The 20,331-nt window shown below is 30.8% G+C and overlaps 1 protein-coding gene across 3 annotated transcripts in view; it reads left to right on the forward strand.

Moving 5' to 3' along the window:
• The window catches only part of LOC124365894 (protein singed wings 2), a 33,182-nt gene that overhangs the window by 528 nt on the left and 12,323 nt on the right, over positions 1–20,331 (forward strand). The window contains exons 1-4 of one of the 3 annotated variants that reach the window (XM_046822008.1): positions 283–373; positions 8,330–8,473; positions 8,684–8,837; positions 15,680–15,839. In XM_046822008.1, the coding sequence (XP_046677964.1) occupies positions 8,748–8,837; positions 15,680–15,839 (250 nt within the window). In that variant the 5' untranslated portion in view covers positions 283–373; positions 8,330–8,473; positions 8,684–8,747. Of the gene's footprint in view, positions 1–282; positions 374–7,229; positions 7,356–8,329; positions 8,474–8,683; positions 8,838–15,679; positions 15,840–20,331 lie in introns of those variants that run through there. The other 2 variants (XM_046822006.1, XM_046822007.1) reach the window with 2 other exon arrangements.

The raw sequence follows: 20,331 nt of genomic DNA on the forward strand, positions 1-20,331 counted from the left end.
AAATGTTTTGTAGGTATAAATTTTAAAAGCGGTTTAAATCTACTTGTGATCGGTACACATTTTTATAATATAACACAAATATTAACCGTGTACTTAGTGTATTAGGTGAGGTTTGTGTGGTTATTTTCCATACAGATTGAGAATGACCACTTTGTAGTCACCTGTTGTGTGCACTTGTAGCAATTGTCACCTCTTGGATAATTGAGATGTCTCTTGCAAAGTAAACAAACTGTATCACTGTGTAGCGTAATTCTAAAAAACATTTTGCACGATCAGTTTCATAGTTGTATCATGTATAGGTGTATATTAATATAAAACTAAATGTTTTTAACTAATTTACAAGCTGTTTTTCATTGCATAAATGAGGAAATAGGTAAGCAAATCGTTATATTCTGTTTTGAATTGTTTTATTATCCAACAACTTTTGTTAAAGACTAGAACACACACGCAGTTACTTGAAGTTGTTTTATTAGAATTATGTAACATTGCACACAACCAGTGTTTTTGTTAATAACAAAAAAAAAACAAAGGTTTTATTGTAGGAAATTCTATTTTCACACAGAAAATAATTTTATATATATATATATTGCATTTTGAAAATGTGGGGGTTTACAGCTAAACACTTCTGTAAAGAGAATGTTTTTCTAGCAACAGCTGCTGTTTTGCTGTTTTTGGCTAATTCCCCATGATAATTTAAGCTATTAACAAACAAACAAAAACAAGGTCTCATTGTATTTGTTTCTAGTCTAACGTTTCACATAATTTGTTTTTTCTATCCAATGTTCTGGTTTTGTTCTTTTGAAATTTCTTTTCAACGATAAACTTATTATTTTTCAAAGACAAATGATTGTGGGTGTTAATGGATTTTTATTAGCATAATTATGTGAGAATGTATTATTGTTTATAGAACAACACCAAATAAAGTGGTACAGTATTTTGTTACTAGTCGCATGACTATGTAAATCAACAATTGTGTATTACATTATTTTTAATGACAGCTAACTATTCCAACACAATTCACAATATTTACTAAAACAGAATAAAATTGGGAATAAATTATTATTCTTTTTAAAACTGTTCCTAGATTGCACGTTGATTGTATAACATTAAAAGAAGGATAAGATACTTCAAATCTGCCTTATAATGATTAATGATAATTATAATGATCATAATTGCAATCCTCTCTCTCCTAATCCAATTCAAGGTGCAAATTTCGTATAATTTTATTTCTATGTGCAGTATATTGTGGAATCAAGAACAAGTGAAACCTTGTTCAATTCTTTAAATTTGTCATGTATCTATAAAAATTTCAAAATATTTCAAATATGTCACTTATATAAACATTTTAAGAATTTCATTCTCCATTTGTTTTTGTTCTTTTTGTAACACTGTATGGTTATTATCTTTTATAAATAATAATATAATTATTTTACTAAATGATTCTTATCCTCTGAAGTTATCGGTATAATATCATATAATAATATTACCATATATTACATGCCAGAATCCTCTATTGAGTAATGTTAATTTAATAAAAGTAATTGATTACTTTATTTTGATAATTGGAATGTACTGTGCTAATGACAATTGCACTTTAATTTATTGTATCTGAAGATTAATAAAGAATCTTGAATCTTAATTTAAAAATAAACAGTTAGCAATGTTGGCACTCTGCTGGTTTGAGCCAAAGATAAACTAAAATGTCTGGTTTGTTAGGAATTGCGTAAAAACTTAATGTCACTAATAGGTCGTAGTGTATATTACTGGGCTTTATAACAACTTATTAAATGAATCAAGGGGGTCTAACTTATGTAGCCAGTGAGGGGGTCCAGTTGTCCGGACTCCCCCCAAATTTTCAATGTTTTCAATTACTTTTTTTAGCAAACGATTATTATTTTTTAATAATTCAGCATTATTGACATATACTGCTCAAAGATGCATCTTGCAAAGATGTTGCGTTTCAACATTTAAACGGGTCAGGAACTTTTTAAGGAACAAAATGGGGAATGAGCGGTTAAATGCACTTGCTTTACTTTCTGTCTACTACAGGAAAATATTGTTCATCTTAACATCCCCCTCCCCCAAAATTTGTTCCTGGCTACGTTCTATGAAATGAATTATCTTAACATACTTTTTGTAATGTTTTTGACCTTGTAGTATCCAAATAACTTCAAGTGAAGAGAAACTGTGATGGACAAGAATGAAATACCTTCTCTGTTATGTAATGTTTATGCTAGTTTTCTGTACAAGTCGCATTTATAAGCAATCTTCTCCATTTAGATCAATTATAAATATACATGTGTAATCAATCCAAATAAATATATATTTATAAGGGTAGTTAAGGGGCAGGGTGAATTAAAACAACTTTGGAGATGGAAGTCAAATAATTTTCAGGAGAAAAATGGCTTAATTTCAGTGTATAAAGGGTTATTTCAGACAAGTATTTTGTTATAAAACTAATTTATTCACATGGAGTGATATACAAAATACAAGAGTTCAATCAAATTAAAAATTATTGCTTAATCATATTCAAGGAGTTCTTATTCTCTTCTTATGTAATACAAATTGTGAAAAACATTGAATTTTTCAAAACTCTCAAGTTAAAACTTACATTTCCTGCTTCATCTTTTTAAACTTGTTGACAAATTTAGTTAGTGTTAATTGGTTACTTGTAGTTTTGAAGAATGTTTTAACAAAAACTTTAACTGTATGTTTACGAAATGGTTATGAAAGTAACCAATGGGCTCTATATTAGAGGAATATGAAGAGAAAACTTGGCAACATTCACAAAAGAAGGGATTAATTTAAGAATGCTTTGAATACAGATAAATTCAGTCACAATATTTAGCGGATTTTAGTATTTTTTTTAAGAAATTATTTTCTTTTCTAATGGGTAGACTGCTTTCCTTCCTGTATAGCTAAATAGAAGTCTATAAGAGCTGTGCTAAGTTTATGTTCTTAACTGTACTGTTTTCTATGAACAATATTTATAATTGTCTGAGCCATATGAAAATATTTATTTGGAAAAGTTCTATCTATATACAACAGTATAAGGGGGACTCAAGCAAAAACAATTTTCAAAAACAAACATTAAAATTGTACCCAGTAGTTGATTTTAGTTAAAACACATTCATGAGGTCCAAGAATGTAGCATGGAAAAAATTTGGGGTTTCAAGACAACTGATACTTTCCCAAAGTGGACAGAAAGTAAGGCATCGTTTTGTTCCTTAAAAAGTTCTTGACGCGGGTGAGAAGATCTGTGTTGAGAACGATCTTTCTGTAGTACATTTCAGTAATACTGAATTATTTAAATAATAATGATCATTTACTAAAAAAGTAATTGAAACAATTTTACTAAAAAAGTAATTGAAACAATTAAAAATTTGGGAGAGGGTGTCCAGACCCCTTGGACTCCTACCTGGCTATGTCCTTGATGAGGTCTTGAAGCCTAAACATTTCCCGGGGGAAGATTCCCAATCCTCTGTTTTTGGAAGATATTTTAAATTTCCTTAACCACCCATTGTATCACCCTCCAAAATAATTTTCTATATACACTTCTGATTTACAATAACACAATTTGTCTTGACACTATGCAATTTCCCACATTCATAGTCCCCTATTGAAAGTCTAAAAGTGCAATAATTATATTACAAGCAATTTATGATTGTATTGAATCTGAATTGGCTTAACTAATAAAGATAAAAGAAATGGGAGTTTAAAGTTGTTCCAGTTAATAAATGCATCTTGTATCACTGGTTTATTTGCAATATAAATGAGGCACTAATGACCTTTCAATTGTACCAGATTACCTTAACTGACTATCTTAATCCTGCAATTTCTCATGTTATTACTGGTATTTTGTGAAAATCTATAATTGATGATGACATAGATGTAATTTCTATATTATTTCTTCCAGCACATGTTCTCCCTTTATCTAAATCCCAATATGAGTAGTGTGTGAGTCATAAATAATATTGTTGGTATCTCATACATACATCATCTTCTTAACAGTCCCTAGGCGGGTGGCCCGAAATAGAATTAAATAAACAAACCTGTCCTTATCTACAGGATATGATAGAGATAATACTGTCAGAGCTAACTAACACATGGTATATGACACTGGCGCTTCATTCCATTATGAGTTTTTCATATGTAAAGCGACACTGAAATTCAATTAAGTAAATTGGACGATTAATAATCTATTTTGTTTTCCTCCTTATTCATGGTATAGGATAGTTTTTTGTCATCAAAATTTATAGTTTCCAGAAGAAATATTCGGTGAAACACACATCTTAATTTTAGCAAAGATTTAAATTTGTGTACCTTCGTGTTTTTTGTATTATATCTAGAAATGTTTTTCATTCTTAAGCTTTCTATATTTTAAATTGTTAATAAGTAACATATTTTTTATGGAAAACCACAATCTTTTCAGCAATAATCACTCTGATTATATATTTTCTCTGTTTATAACCTGTCATTATTAAGTGCTGAAAACACAGTGTGCAAACGTAATTAGAATAAGAAAAATTTATTCTATCGATCTGTCTATAGAAATAGGACAAGTCATTTTAAAATGTACAATGCATACATTATAAGAGCTAAAAATAATTACATTAACACTACGATGTTGTACAAGGTCCACATGAATTTGAAGTAATGTAGCGACAAACAAAAAGTAATTATAGTAAGTTATAAATTAAAACTGAACATCACTATGGCAAATCCTTATGAATCCTATGAATTCCTCAATGCTGTAAAAAGGATTTTTCACTAGCCAATCATATAAATTTTTTAAAATATTTTAAAGGAAACAAGTCTCACATCATCAGGCAGCTTATTAAACAAATTTTAAAGTTTAATTTAAACGAGCTTTTAATAGTCTACGTCAATTTTCAATGTATAAGCTCACAACCTTGCTTTTCTTGAAATTGATAGATTACAAATTACAAAAGTGTAACATAGACAGTTTTTCAACAAAGGTATTGATTTTTAGCATATATATTTTTTTTTTAATTCAACAAAATTCATTCTATCACTTTTATCAAAATAAAATAAAACATAATTTAGTTTCTTGCAGACTGTAAACATTTAGGAAAAATTATCAGAGTTTGATTATCAATTAATATTTTTCCTAATTAAGATTTTGAAATCATTAAGGTAGAAACATTTAAAAAATATATAAAAATGGTTTGGAAGTTCAAATGAACCTTCACAATTCAGAGTATATATTAATTTAAATAATTTGACAATTTTGTATAACGTTTTGTTAGTTTAGTATTAATAATAAAAAATGTTTCATCTTCATGTAATAAAGCTTCAGGAAGATTCTGTTAAATTGGAAACTGAGGAAAATGTATAAATATTGAAACCTTAAAAGGTAGTAAGAAAACTTAATTTCTGTTGAAACTAAATTAAGTCAGGTTTATGTACTTAGGTTCTAATATTTTTTTATCTGTGTAGAAATTTCGATTTCTTTCAGTGTTTTAGATTATGATATGAAACTAATAATTGAAATTAGCTTCAAATAAATGACTACACTACTTGTATTTAACCTTGAAACAAGGTTTATGAGCAGAATGCATAAACATGTGAGAAACTCTTGAATCTTGTTTGGCCGTTTACATTTTCCAGACTGAGAATGTTTCACGTCTTGACGTGGACTATAAATAAACAATACATCTGTTAGTCCTCTTCTCTCAACAATTATATCCTCGATATGAGGGTAATTTGTCCTCACTAAATGGCAAAAGGTCTCTTGAATGGGAGCTATAATAGGACCAACTAACTCAGCGTTTGTCATGTGTGTTTGTGCAACTGTCAAATAGTTATTAGGTGTTAAACTTAGACGTGGGCACTCACCCAAGAAAAACTTGAGGTAATTGTTTCATTTCACTAGGCTGATGTAGACAATTAGTTTTATACAATTCGTTTTATGTGTAACAATTCATCATTATACAAATCTACAAAGTCTTGCGCCCACACATAATAGTGTTAGGAACCTACTTAAGAATCTGACTTTCAAACAGGACATTTTCAAATTGTTTAATTCACCTTAATATGGCTCTAAGTCAAGAATTAAGCTAACTGACAGCTTCAGTTTAGCTCTGTAACAATATTAAGCTTCAAACAGTTGTATGATCTTATTTTTAGTCATAGAACTGTGGGAGATGTCCCAATATAAAGACTGATTATTACACATCCACATGCTTTTTGCTTTTTCATTATTTTAATTTGTTATTGAAATAAACTTCTCCAATTTTTTTGGTACCTCATTGTTTCAATATTCAAAAGCTTATAGCTTTTAAAAAAGATCCAAAAATATGAGTTTGGATGTGTATTAATTATATGTTTATAATAAGACCTCTTCCATAACTCTAAAACAAAAAATAAGGGCAAAACGTATTAACATTTTTGGAACATGTTGGAAATTTAACATTATTTTTATGGCGCAAAATATGAGGTCATTCACTACAGCTGGCTATCAAACAATTTTAATATGTTTTTAACCTTTTTGAACTTATAGAACTTATACACTAACTGATTTACAAAGTTGTCTCTCTGATCACAAAAAGGTGTTTGGTGCAAAGATCATACTAATCTTCAAAGTATTATCTAAAATAAAATTAAAATAAATTGATGTAAAAATTCTTCTAGAGTAAATTGTTAAAAAATGTGGTTCTGAAGATTACCTCTCTTTAATCTCTATTGATACTGACCATTGAAATTGGCTTAGCTGGTTCTTTATCCCTTGCATCACCTGATGCGATATTTGCTATTATACATCTAGGTATAGTAACAAAAAAAGGATTATCACTGGACATATCTGACTAAAAAATAAAATGTTTAAAACACTATTTTTACGAATTCATAAAAACTGTAATAAGAGATACCCTTCAACCTCTTTTATTTTCAGTCATAGGGTTTTTTTATATTGTACTACAGTTAATTAATATATTGTACATCAACAATAATTAGAATTTAACTCTTTGACAATTTTGAAAGTGGGATTATAATTAAATAATAAATAGGATTGCATACTTGTATCTAAAATTGTTGATTTAATTTAGTACACAAAAATATTTACTACAGAATTCTCCCTACTTATAATGTCTTTGCAAGAAATAACTACTTGGTTAAGCATGATTGCTCTTCTTGGTATAATCTACTCAAAATCTATAACTGAGATATCCTTATCAGAAAATTTGCCATAAAAGTGCATCTATGAAGTGTGTGCAGGTTGATAGATCACATCATAACAGATGTTAAGGTTAGGGTTATCATCAAGGCCTTATCGCTGACAGCTGTTCAATGAGAAATCAGTGGCGTGTGGAACGTGTTGGAGCTCATTGTCTATGGTACGGCAGTTTATCTTTCTCTTTTTACTTGAGGATTTCAGCCATGACCCGTTTTAAAAGTAAATTGCAGTAGTTTTGAGAGTTCATTTACAAATGTTTATTATTCAGTTTTAAGTGCTTGTGGAAGTTTTCTGGTCTGCTCTTTTGAAGTATGCTAAATCAAGATATCTACATTGTATTCAATGTCCATTTACCTCTAGGTGTCTCATACTCATTAAATCTTTTTCGAAATTCAAATTTCTGTCCAAATAAAGTTATTTTCTGTCATTAGAAATATGAGAACTGCCCAAAGCGCTATCGCTGTTCAAAGATCAGCCATTATTATCAATTTACAGGTAGAACCACAACTAAGTATGTGATGGTTACTTGTGTCTGCTGTTGAAACACATTTACCATTCCTGTGGCAATGTGTGATTACAAATGTACAACAGATCAAAGATTGCATACTTGAGAGATACAGCAAACAAGTCTTGGAAGATGGTTTATTTCCCCACATTTAGCAATCCACCATATGTCAGAATCAGAGTATGGGAGATATGTCGGATTGCTTCCTGGAAGTTCCTCTAAGGACAGTATTTTATTATAGAACAGTTTTAAAAATAATTTTAAAAATTGACAAGCAAATTGAAATACACCTAATTCTTATAGATCCCTTCATCTAGCAATTGTCAGTAAAAATCCTGGTTTCGTTGCTACGACAGAGTTGCACAAGAAAACTGAATTAGATATCATTTTCATAAGAAATCACAAATTGTAGGTTTTTCATTGACCATTGGAATGTTATTGTTATACTAATAAAAAGTGTCAGTTTCATTTACTATTTTTTCTAGTGTTAAGAAACATTTGATTTTAATGGTGTACCTATTACAAAGATTTTAATCAAATTCCCAATTAAAAACCAATCTTATTTTATATTTTACTAATAATTATTATCAATTTATTATTAATTATATTATTATGTATATTTGGCTCAGGCTATTTCTGTCTGTCTGGTGGTCGCTGAGGATCGTCCCCAGTTTTGCCTGTCACAGGGTTCACCACGGGGACTGTCAGCTGCTGGACCACTGCCACCTCGTCTGTGTCGGGGCGTCTCCTACTACTCTCCACGGGGACATAAGGTACTTCACTGTAAATTGTTAACTCTTAAACAGAGTTGTTTTGTATTTATAATTCTTTAGAATAAAGTTAAATAATAACATCCGAGCCAAAATAAGATCAGAAAGTTCAAATCAGACACAAAGGTTACTGTTAAAGTCTTTTATAATTTCTGGACTTACAGATAATGCAAATTGAAATTTTTAACCCTTATCCATTGATCTCATTTCTAGCAAGAATATAACGAATGTAACGCTCTGCGCTTGGCCGTACAAGACGTTCAAGGTGGCTAAACATATGGGACATCTACGCGATGTGGAACACTTCACTCTGAGACACAGCGATGTTGAACACATTGAATCCTTCCACGGCCACCGAGCACTCCAGGTACAGTGGGAATATTCTTCTCTAGCTCATGTTTGATTAGATTAAATAATATGAGTTCATTTATAAGATACATAACTAAACTCTCATTTTTGGTTTTTCCATTGCAATAAAACCGATGGACAGAGACATAAAAATGGTAGAAGCTCCACTCTTTTTAGAGTGATAAACATTGTTCTCTTTAGAATGTAGGTTGTATCATATTATGTTATAGAACTGTTTATAGAATCAGGATCCTTTTAAAATCAGTTTTTTGTCTGTTTGTAAATGTAATAACTTTTCATAGAAAGGTCCTAGAGACTTGAGACATGGTATATAAGTTCTTATTGGTTCAAGGAAGTACTGTATTGATATTGGGGTCTAAATTAAAGATAAATTTAATATTCCAATATTTTTACATTGGTTCATAAGATCAATGATACCAACCATGTAACCGAAACCATGATGGTTATGAGAGAATCACAGAATTAATAAAGCTTCTAAATACACTGAGTATAGTCGCAGGATATTTTAAAATGTAACACATGGTGATGAAGTTCTTTGTTGGATCAGATGTAAGATGGATCAGATTGGTAAGATGTTCATTATGTTATGTCCAGTCTCTCCATACTATTTTTTAAGGAGGTTCTTTCTACACCAATGGCATTTCAATCAAGCATACTAAAAGTTTTTACGGGAAAACAATCCAAACTAACTTACAAATATTATTGACCTCTCTGAGAATCGAACCCGTGACCTCTAGATTAGAGAGCCACAACTTTCCTTATGCTACGGTGAAGGTCTTTTATATATTGTATCAGTTTATTATATTTTGTACATTACATTTAAATATAAGTAAATATACATACATTTTTTTAATGTGACTGCACAACAAACAATAATGATTTTTTCTGTTAACTTTAATCTTATTTAAATGAGGTTTTCACTAAACTATTTGTTTTAGAGAGGTAGTTTCTATGTCACATAACAATTCGACATAAGAAATTTTATATTAGACCTTAAAACAATTGAAAATATTGGTTTTATTTTAGATTGTTTTACAATAAAATATGTCTGATTAGCCAAAACAACACGTCAAATACAACACTATAACTTTTAACCCATTTTAGGGTTTGACTTTTTTAAGAAAAAAAAAGAATGAAATGGATAAAAAATAATTGCTACAGAACCATGTTTATATTATAAAATATGTTGGTCTCAACCTGAGGAGCTATTCTACAATACGTGTTTAGACAGCTATGAGACACCCTACAGTATGTTTTGTATGAAGTGTGGGTTTAAGTTCAGCTGTTAATACCATACACAAAACTGCGAACATACATGGGATGCAAGGACGTAGCCAGCGAGGGAGCCCAAGGGGTCTGGACCCTCCCCCCAATTTTCAAAGTTCAATTACTTTTTTAACAAACGATTATTATTATTTAAATAATTTAGTATTACTGACATGTACTGCTGAAAGATCATTCTCAACATTGAAATGGGTCAAGAATTTTTAAAGAAACAAAATGGGGAATGAATGTTTGAACGCACTTGCCTTACTTTCTGTCCACTACATGAAAAAATCAGTTCTATTGACCCCCCTTCCCAAACTTTTTCCTTGCTTCGTACTTGATTGGATGCATACTAAACAAATTTTACTTAGACATATCACCAAGGACAAATCTATAAAAATCTTGCTAAAAATAAATAATTACTCATAATCATAACTCTGCTTCAAAACAACTTTGTTAAGCTGTTCTGATTCTTTTACAACTTCATAATATCTTGATCCAGTATCTCGTGATAAGTACTTACACACATTGTGTTAAGAAGTATACGGAACATGTTACAATATTATAAACACAATAATATTAGTCTTTGTATGAACAAGTACATTTTTATGAATAAAGGCTATTTTAAAGCTAAAAAATTTGAAACTGTGAGTACAACAAAGTTTATAATAAAATGTGTTACAACAGTTTATTTCTATCAACTAATAAATATAAAAAATAACAATTGTCACAATTTGATATGAAAAGGATAATCATGGGAGCCCACCAAATTATCTGATCTCTCAGTTTTGGAGATTATGTCATAGTTACAAAACACTGGCAGGCAATATTTGATTCAGAGAAGGTTCTCTTAATTGACACAGTTGTTATCTTATCAACAAAGAAATGTTCCTAAAATAAAAATATCTACCCATAAAGTATGTGCTAGCGTAGATTTTGTAAAGTTTGTATATATGTTAATATATAGAGGAATTAATGATACAGTTTGATTTAATATAGAGGAATTAATGATACAGTTTGATTTAATATATGTCGATTTAGTTACAGTTTATTATATAGGGGAATTAATGATACAGTTTGATTTAATATATGTCGATTTAATTCATAATGTGGTAATAAGTCAAGGTAGGATATTCAAAATTTATCACAAATAAATGATTTTTCTATAATCAAAATTAATTTTGAGATAAATAGAAGAATTCAACACAAAACTCACATTTGTGCTCATCTCCTTTCACGACATTATTTAAATACAAAATAAGTGGGAACATGCACAAGGACTTTTCCACAAGAGGATAGGATTGATATTTTCCATTACTCGTCAGAAAAAGGTTTAAAATTATTCTTCAAAATTAAAATGTGACCTAAGATTGGTTTAAGAACTAGCTGTAGTAAAATGACTTTCAGATTCACCCCATAAGAACATTGTTAAAGTTTAAACACTTACGTCTTTATTTTTTGTCATAGATTTAAAAGAGGACATGTCTTATTTTAAAGCTATGATTAATGCGCATACAAACTCATATTTTTGGTTCTTTTTTCAAGTTTAAGCTTTTGAATATTGAAACAATGAGGTACAAAAATGTTGAAGTTTTTCTGAATAACAAATCCAAATACTGAAAAAGTAAAAACCATTTGGATATGTAATAATCAGATATTTAAAATGGGACATCTCCCACAGTTCTATGTCTACTAATAAGATCATAAAACTGTTTGAAGCTTAACATTGTTATAGAGCTAAATTAAAGCTGTCAGTTAGCCTAATTCTGTATTATTACATTTATACAAAGTTTCTCTTATATAGTGTACGTGTTTTTAATATTTAAATAATAAAGGACCAAAGAATTTTGTAATTTTTTGTCTGAAAAACCATAAACACTCAAAACTAAAAGCGTTTCGATAAGTATTAATCATATCTTTAAAATAAAACATTTGCTATAATTCTATGATTAAAAATAATGTCATAACAGAGTTTGAAGTTTGACAGAAGTTAGTTAGAAGAATGACAGGAGGTAGATTCAGCACCTTGCAACTGTCAATCAATCAGTTTCAAGGTCAAATTTACAGTAGGTATATAATTGTAATTAATTTTTATGAGTTTATATTGTGCATATGGATGGCATCTGATGCACTTTTATTGGTTAGCTATGCCATCATAGAGTCAGGGTTATACATGCTGTATAAATAATTCATTAAATGAGCCAATCTGGAATTTATTAAGGTTAGTATAGCAATAATCACATGAAATTGTTTTGTTTTAATAACACTTGATGTTCACAATACTTTGTTTGCAGTTTGTTTTTGACAATGGAAGGATTGTGAAGGAAACGGATTTTTCTAGATATTTGCCATTGTTAATTCAACCATCAGTCGAAATTAGGTTGCATTTATGTCTCTTCTTTGTGTGCAAATAAATTAAATGAAACGGATATTGTGTTTATTATCGGAGAAGAGCTGGTAGAAAGTACTACATTACAACTGTGTTTAAAACACATAACACTCTTAGACTAACACTCTAAAATTGTGTGATCCTGCAAATGTTACAGTATACAATGTATTTGTTATAAGGAATACATAGGAACGTAAAATGTTAGGATAAAAGAACACGAAGAATACATGTTGAAGTGTATTGTATGAAGGACTGGAGTGAGAGACTCGTCTTAAGAAAGTGCTATTAATTAGAGGGAGTATGCAAATTATGGCCAGACCTAGTTTCATCACAATCTGTCTGCCCTTGGTCAGTACAGAAATAGGATATTGAAGTAAACTTGGCATTTCTAAAAGTGCTGTTTGTGAAATACATCCAAGAAAGATATCATAGAATATTTAGCTGTTATTACTTAATATATTGATATTTTTTTATTCAAGTGCATTTGAGTAAATGATAAGAAGAGAATAGAATAAGTTCCAGAGCCAATATCGTGCCCTACTTTATTTTTATTGTATAAATACAACAAATACGTAATTGTACCAATTTACTTTCTTTATTAATTGTCAAACAAGATTATATAGTTTGTAAATGATTTTGCCAAAATTAAATATGCATTTTTATACTGTAATGCGTTTATGAAATAACCACAACCATTAACGATAGAGGTTAGTAAACATCTATATTATATTTGTGACAAGTTTTTTGCTTGGCTATTTGTAAGAAACACATCTGGTCTATCATAAAAAAACCATACATAAAATATTGAACAGTTGTAACTTGTGACACACATTTTTTTAATTGTGTATGCAAATTCCATTAAATTTCAATTATTCCATTAAATGAAAATGAATTATTTTTTTTAAAGATAATTCCACTTGCATGGTAATTGTGTATCAAATTAAATGATAATCTTTACAGGTGTAGTTATGACATTTTTATTTGATGATAAATTACCTTCTTAAAAAAAATTTATAGGTAAATTTGAAGGATGCAAAATTTAAATCCCTGTTATGACTTTCTTACGAGAAAATTTAGAGATAGAGTTTTTATAGGGTTATAAGTACTTAGTAAAAATTTAAGCATAATAATTTTTAAACCAAGGCATATAACTTTTTTCACCAATTAAATCTCATGCCAAACTTGGTGAAAATCAGTTTGTTTGGTCCACTTTATCATTTGGTCATAACCAATGTTTATAAATATATGTATAGACAGTATATTTTCACAACAAATACTGTTTTACACAGGTAATCTCAAAACAGAAACTTTTATAGATAGTTAAATTTATTTTCCCTCTAAACTATGACTGAAGGATAAAGTAAGAAAACAATTCAGACACTGTTTTGATTTTTATCTGCGAGTTAGACTAGATGCACTTGCCCACTGGCTTTTATTAAAAGGATAGAGGTGAAATAAAATAGATAAACATAGGATTGAAAAATTATTGACTTTAAACAAAATTTTATCAATACTGAATAATTATTTTTATAACAAAAAAAATTAAGGAGCATTCCCAGCAGGATCATGGTTGATGAGATGAAAGTGTTTTTGGTGACAAATCCCCTTCATCATAGACCACTTTCCAGGTAGACAACAAATTTTCTTCATCAACAGTAAGTAATCAAAAGTCAAACCATGTTACGCTTTTCTCCATGCTCATCCACTTTTATATCGCACAAAGGGTGAACAAGCTGGAGAAGTTCACATCTTTCAATACACATCGTTACAGGCTTCTTATACTTCCCAAGTGTTTTAGGATTTCATAACCAATGTAAACAGGATGACAAGGAAGATGGAGTCAAACAGGACTTCTCATTACCTTACTCTTCCACTTGTCTGTGTCTCCAGTGGTTGCATCCTTAACTAAACACACAATAACTAAACAACAATAAAATAAGGAGTAATTCTGTATGAAATATTATTTGTTCTTAACCTTTTTTTTCCCCCTTGGGGCGGCCTACTGCCATGCACTTAAGCCACAAGGGCTTTTTGCGCAGCCCGGAAACACACCATGAGGCCCACCAGTCTACAACTTCAGCAGTTCAACAAACTGCCGAAAACAACCTATCAAGTCCTCCTGGGAAAATTCACCACCCCTGTCCAAACTACCAAAGATGGCATACCGCTCTCTTGCTATTGCAGGGCAATCAAAGAGCAGGTGCTCAGCAGTCTCCTCCTGCTCATTACACCTTCCACAGAGCGGATCCTCCTGAAGGATGCCAACTCTGTGAAGATGCTTCCTCAGGTGACCATGCTCCGTAATGATACCAATGACCTTAGAAGACATTGATCTGTTTAATGAGAGAAGGTCCGAAGCCACCTTGGAGGAAGGTGACTGTAATACCATTCTACTCACTCTCAAACCCGGATGCAACCTCCACCTTCTCCCATGCTCCGCGTGAATCCATTTCGAGACAACCCTAGAGGATTCACACCTTAGAACACAATGTTTATTTTCTACTTCAATTAACAAAATAGAATTGGATAAAAAGTCATGATTCTTGTTGCAACTTGGTGTTTGGTGACTCTTCGGTAATATTATCTATTAAATCTTATCAATAACACTAAGTTAAGCGATTTTTTTGGTTGGATACTGTACCAGTTGTCAGTTAAAATTTTACTTACGAAGTTAAAACGTATATTCTATATCTAGCTGTAGCTTCAGATCTAGTTGCTACTAATCTTACATGATATCACGCTGCATTTAAAAGTTTGTATCATGTCGCATTTGGTGAACTTACACATATGGCACACTAATGTCATGTATCATGTTATTTGTTGTCATATTTATTTTTTGTAACTGTCAAGGAAAGGTACTTAAACGTTTAGTATTGGCAATGTGATTATAAATAGCCATAGTTCATCCTCGACTAGATTTTTAAATTGTTGATACTAATGGACTCTAGTTTTAAATTTTTTTTTATGCATGAATTATATTCAGATGTTTAAGCACTCTTACATCAGTGTATAGAGTGCAGCACTGAGCTGAAAATTAATTACAAAATGAGAGATTGTTGCGTTAATTCCATAGGATTAAAAAGCTGTAGTTAATAAGGATTAACCGAGTTTAACCTAGTTTAGACCACTGTCTTGTGGTACAGTAAGATTGTGAGATAACAGTTGTAACAAATTGTGTGTTTCAGACTGTGAACCTAACTGAGCTACAGCTGACACAGATGGAGAGAGACGTGTTCTCACAGTTGCCAGTGCTGCACTCTGTGGACCTGAGACACAACAGACTGTCCTACCTGGACTACCAGATCTTCTCGTCCCTACCTGCCCTTCACACACTCTACCTTGCCGGTAAACTGTTGTGAGTGTTGTCTCCGAGTACCTTCCAGGTTTATTCTCATTTATATTTAGGCAGTCAAATTAACGTCATGATGACGAATTACATCTGCTTGAGATTTTGTTCTGGCCAAAAGGTGAGTAAAGAAACTGGAAATGCATGTGAGGGGTAGGTAGATATGGTGGAGGGAGTGTTCACTCTTTGTCATTCTACCGCACAAGCATTGATACAATGCTGAAATAAATGTTGAGAGGCATCCCCTCTTATACTCGTACCTGAATCAATTTTCATTCAGATCACAATTAATGTTTATGACAGGTTTACTACTTCTAATGGTCCCAGCAGACCATGATTTTGAGTTTGAAGGGTACCAAGAATGTAGCCAGGAAAAAATTTGGGGGGGGGAAATTGATATTTTCTCGTAGTGGACAGAGTAAGGCCCCATTTTGTTCCTTAAAAAGTTTTTGACCCATTTCTTTGTTGAGAACGATCTTTCATCAGTAATACTGAATTATTTCAGTAATAATAAATTGGGGGGGGGGGGGGGGGGTCCGGATCCCTTGAGTGTACTTCCTTGGAGGGTACCATTCTAACAAATCTTATATCTTATGAGGATGAGTTGGATTAACCTTATCTTTTTTTAATGTTAAAGGTACAGAACAATTTAAAATTGTTAACCAAAACCCAAAACCATGAGAAGTGCATTTTGTTCAACAAATTTGATTTTTCTTATTTATTCTGTATTACAGAAATAGTAGCTTGTCCAGTTCTTAATTTCACATTCATATTTTACTATGCTACAATGGACATCATGAAGTAAATGGTATATTTACCTTTCCTGATATGGTACGAGTAGCAAGTGCACCTTGATAAAAATTTCTAATCTGTTAGATACATAACTAAGCAGGCAATGGTTAGTGTTACATTAAATAGATATCTAACTTTATTTTTATGATTCAAAGTTTATTATATAAGGTAAGAAATTTCCATCCAGATATTGAAATGTACAAGTTAACATTGCAGTTACCTTATAACTCCCGCCACTTATCCGGTGAATCTTAGGGTCGGGAGACAGTAATTTCCAAATAAATATTTATGTTGATTTGAGTTCTTTAAAACAAAACTTTGTAAAATGTGCAATTTAATTTAATACCAAAGTTCTTAGGTGAAGTATGCCCCTATCAAACGATTTTATTAATTTACTCAGAAGGTTTAGGGCAGCTCTGGCCCCTATTCTGACAGCTACCTATTCTGAATTCACCTCAGCTAGATGTTGACAATTAATTCTGACATTGACTTTGTAGTTAAACTTGTATCATAATGTTGTAGTATTACATCTAGAGATATACAGAACATAAATGTTATTGGAACAGTTAATATGTACCAAACTAATGTACTAGCTGAATTGGATCACCAAGACTGAAGGTACCATACAAGTAGTTAAGCCTCGGCCACTCATATATGCTAGCTGCTTCACATTTTTGTGCCCACTATATCAGTTTCTTTACTCACCTCAAGGCCAGTACATCGCTGACTTACACTTTTTAATGTTTTTGTCCAGCCAAGCTCTCAATTCTTGAATTAATTGTTGAAATATTAGTTTACATTTTTTGTAGAAAAATATTCTGCATTGTCTTTCTCATCAAGTAAGACTTGATCTTAAGTAACTTAAAGCAGATTTGTAATAAGATGAAAGTCAGATGTTTCTGCTCTATAAACAAAGAGATTGGAGAATACTCATCGTCAGGAGTCAAGTATTACTACATCGATATTCTCAACAGTAAAAATTGAGGTTCCATAATTTTTAATAGTTATTTATTTTGTTTTCGAACATTTTGTTGTCTTGTCTGTGTAAAAAGTAAATCCATGATCAAAATTTTCATGATATAAAATCTAATAATGATAAAGTAATGTTTCATTAAACCACCACTTTACGGGCACATTCATTTTATTGACATTTACATACAAAAATGTATATATGTAAATGAGATTGTAATTTAAATTCAACCATCTCTTAATAAATGGTAAATCATACAGTGAGTGTTAAGAGTTCATACATTCTGCTTAGTTTACTTGGTCTACATTCTTCTATAGCTATTACATGAAATTCAAACTTTAGGTACAGAGCGATGTAGTGGCTAACATTAAATAGTCTGCCGATTTAAGCTCTAGCAGTAAACATAATGATGTACTTTACACAATGTTACTAAGTATTTGATTAATGTAAAAAATACAATTTAAAATACATTTTTAAACTTAAACTGGCATTTTTGACATTCTTGTATATAATTGCAACCATCCTTATCTGTGTGAAAGTACTCGAATTAGGTTATCCTTCGATTTGAGATTTAAAACAGCTTACGAGTAAAATCTTTACTGCTGAGATATTGGCAAGACTTCGAAAACCTTTTATATCTGTCAATTAATAAATCGACTTATCACCAGTTGTAATATGTAAACCCCACTCAAACAAGCTCATTAAACAGTTTCCTATCTGGGAAATGTTCACCATGTTCTGGTTTAACCAGGCTGATAGCTGTTAGTGCAGCTGTATACACTGTTTACAAAACCTAGTCATTTTATCAGCAACCAACATACATTTATACAGTGATAAGAGGTTATCTAAATGAAAATACTGTTTATAAACTTTTATAGAGTGAAAAATGTCCCTTTGAAGAGCAATGGTGGAAATCATGATGCGGGAATGTTTATTGTTTTATCACATAACATTAAAAAATATATTGAGTCTCAGTGAAATGTTTATACACATAGGTGTACCTGAATCGAAATGGGGGGGGGGGGGTGCAAGCCATGCTTATTTAGGTTAGAACAAAAAGGTGAATAAAACTCGTATAAATATATTCATAGTGCAATCATATCTTTAAAGTGGTGTGCTCGTTTATGGGTTGACAGATTTCTTATAAAAAAATAGTGTTGGAATTTTCAAACATTTCAAAAGGCGCCATTTTGTTCAAAACCTATGTGCAAAGTTTGTTGCAAAGCTACCTATCTGTAGCTTTACTAGTTCTAGAAATAATAATTTTTCTAGAAAAATACAAAATGGCGGCTAGGATCTAAAGGCACATTTCTCAACCTAAGTTTAAGAGAATATTTTGTTTGGAATAATGAGTTCTAACAGCCACAGAAGTTATTACAATTATTTACTTGAAAAAATAAAAACCTAATATGTTAATTTTAATTAGATGTCTTACTCTCTTACTACTGTCATTTCCATTATTCGCCTTCAAAAGGGGGGGGGGGAGGTTACTACCCCCTCTGAATATGTTATATTTACATAAACCTCTAGTTAAAAAAGGAATATTTTTGAGCCATGCACATCCAGCAAACTTGTGAAGAGTACGATATTATTATTTGTTTTTATTTAAACAAAACACATGTACATTTTTTAGTTGAGTATGTTTTGCATACTTTAAAAGGTATGTTTTAAAATAAGTATAAAAAAAACCATCAAAAATTTTATATTAACCGCTATTCTAATTTACTTTGTTAGATAGTAACAGTGTCTTTTAGATCTAATACTTAATATTTGATAAAAATGTACAGCTGAATGTACATTAACAATGACATTACGCGTTTGTTTCTTTACAAACAGAAAAACTTTTTTAGTATTTTAGAACATTTAGAGCTGGAATTAGTACATTAGTTCAATGCACAGTCCAGCAAAATTTCATCTAACATAGTTCTTGCCAACTGCTTAAAAGGGAGTCTTCTGTGTCAAATTCTGACCATCTTATGTTTTAGCGCATTTACTTAATCACTGAAATCTAAAGTGGTGTTAAAAATATTTGTACTCACTATAAATGTATTAAATTGAAAATAATAAACAATGTCTACACAGAACAGTTAATTACATTAGAAATGCTCTTTTAATTACTATTTCACATCTTAGAGACCAAAGTGGGATTTTTTTTCGCTACTTTAAAGACCAGTGGGGAGTAGCCTGGGAGATTTTCTAAATAAGAATAGGCTCATATTCATCCCAGGGACCCTAAGAATGTCCATGTCAAATTTCAGCACAATTGGTTGAATAGGTAGTTTATGCGTGATAGCAAAAAAAAAAACATACAAAGGCACTTTCACACCCATATTATTAGTATTAGAATTTGCAGATACAGTTTAAAGTTATTGCAACAAACAAAATCATCTGTTGCAACAGTGCTAATATGTAAGGTATGAAAAAATCAAGTTAATTTTACAAACAGACAATAATTCAAGTAACTTTCAATAAATAATGAAAATTACTTCATGATGGTCTTTACTGGTCATATTTATAAATTGAATTATGGACGATTTTAAATTTTTGGTAGGCTCAAGTGTCCACATCAAAATTATAAATAGACGCATACTAGGTGTAGTATGTACTTTATTATAAAGTGGTCTAACACTCAAGCTTTAACCAGAAATTTATTTTAAAGACAAATATACATCATAACTTAGTGCCTTCAAATAGTATTTGGCTATTTTGTATACGTAACTGTCATGTAA

This window comes from Homalodisca vitripennis, chromosome 7 (assembly GCF_021130785.1).
Source record: "Homalodisca vitripennis isolate AUS2020 chromosome 7, UT_GWSS_2.1, whole genome shotgun sequence".
NCBI classification, from domain to species: Eukaryota; Metazoa; Arthropoda; class Insecta; order Hemiptera; family Cicadellidae; genus Homalodisca; species Homalodisca vitripennis.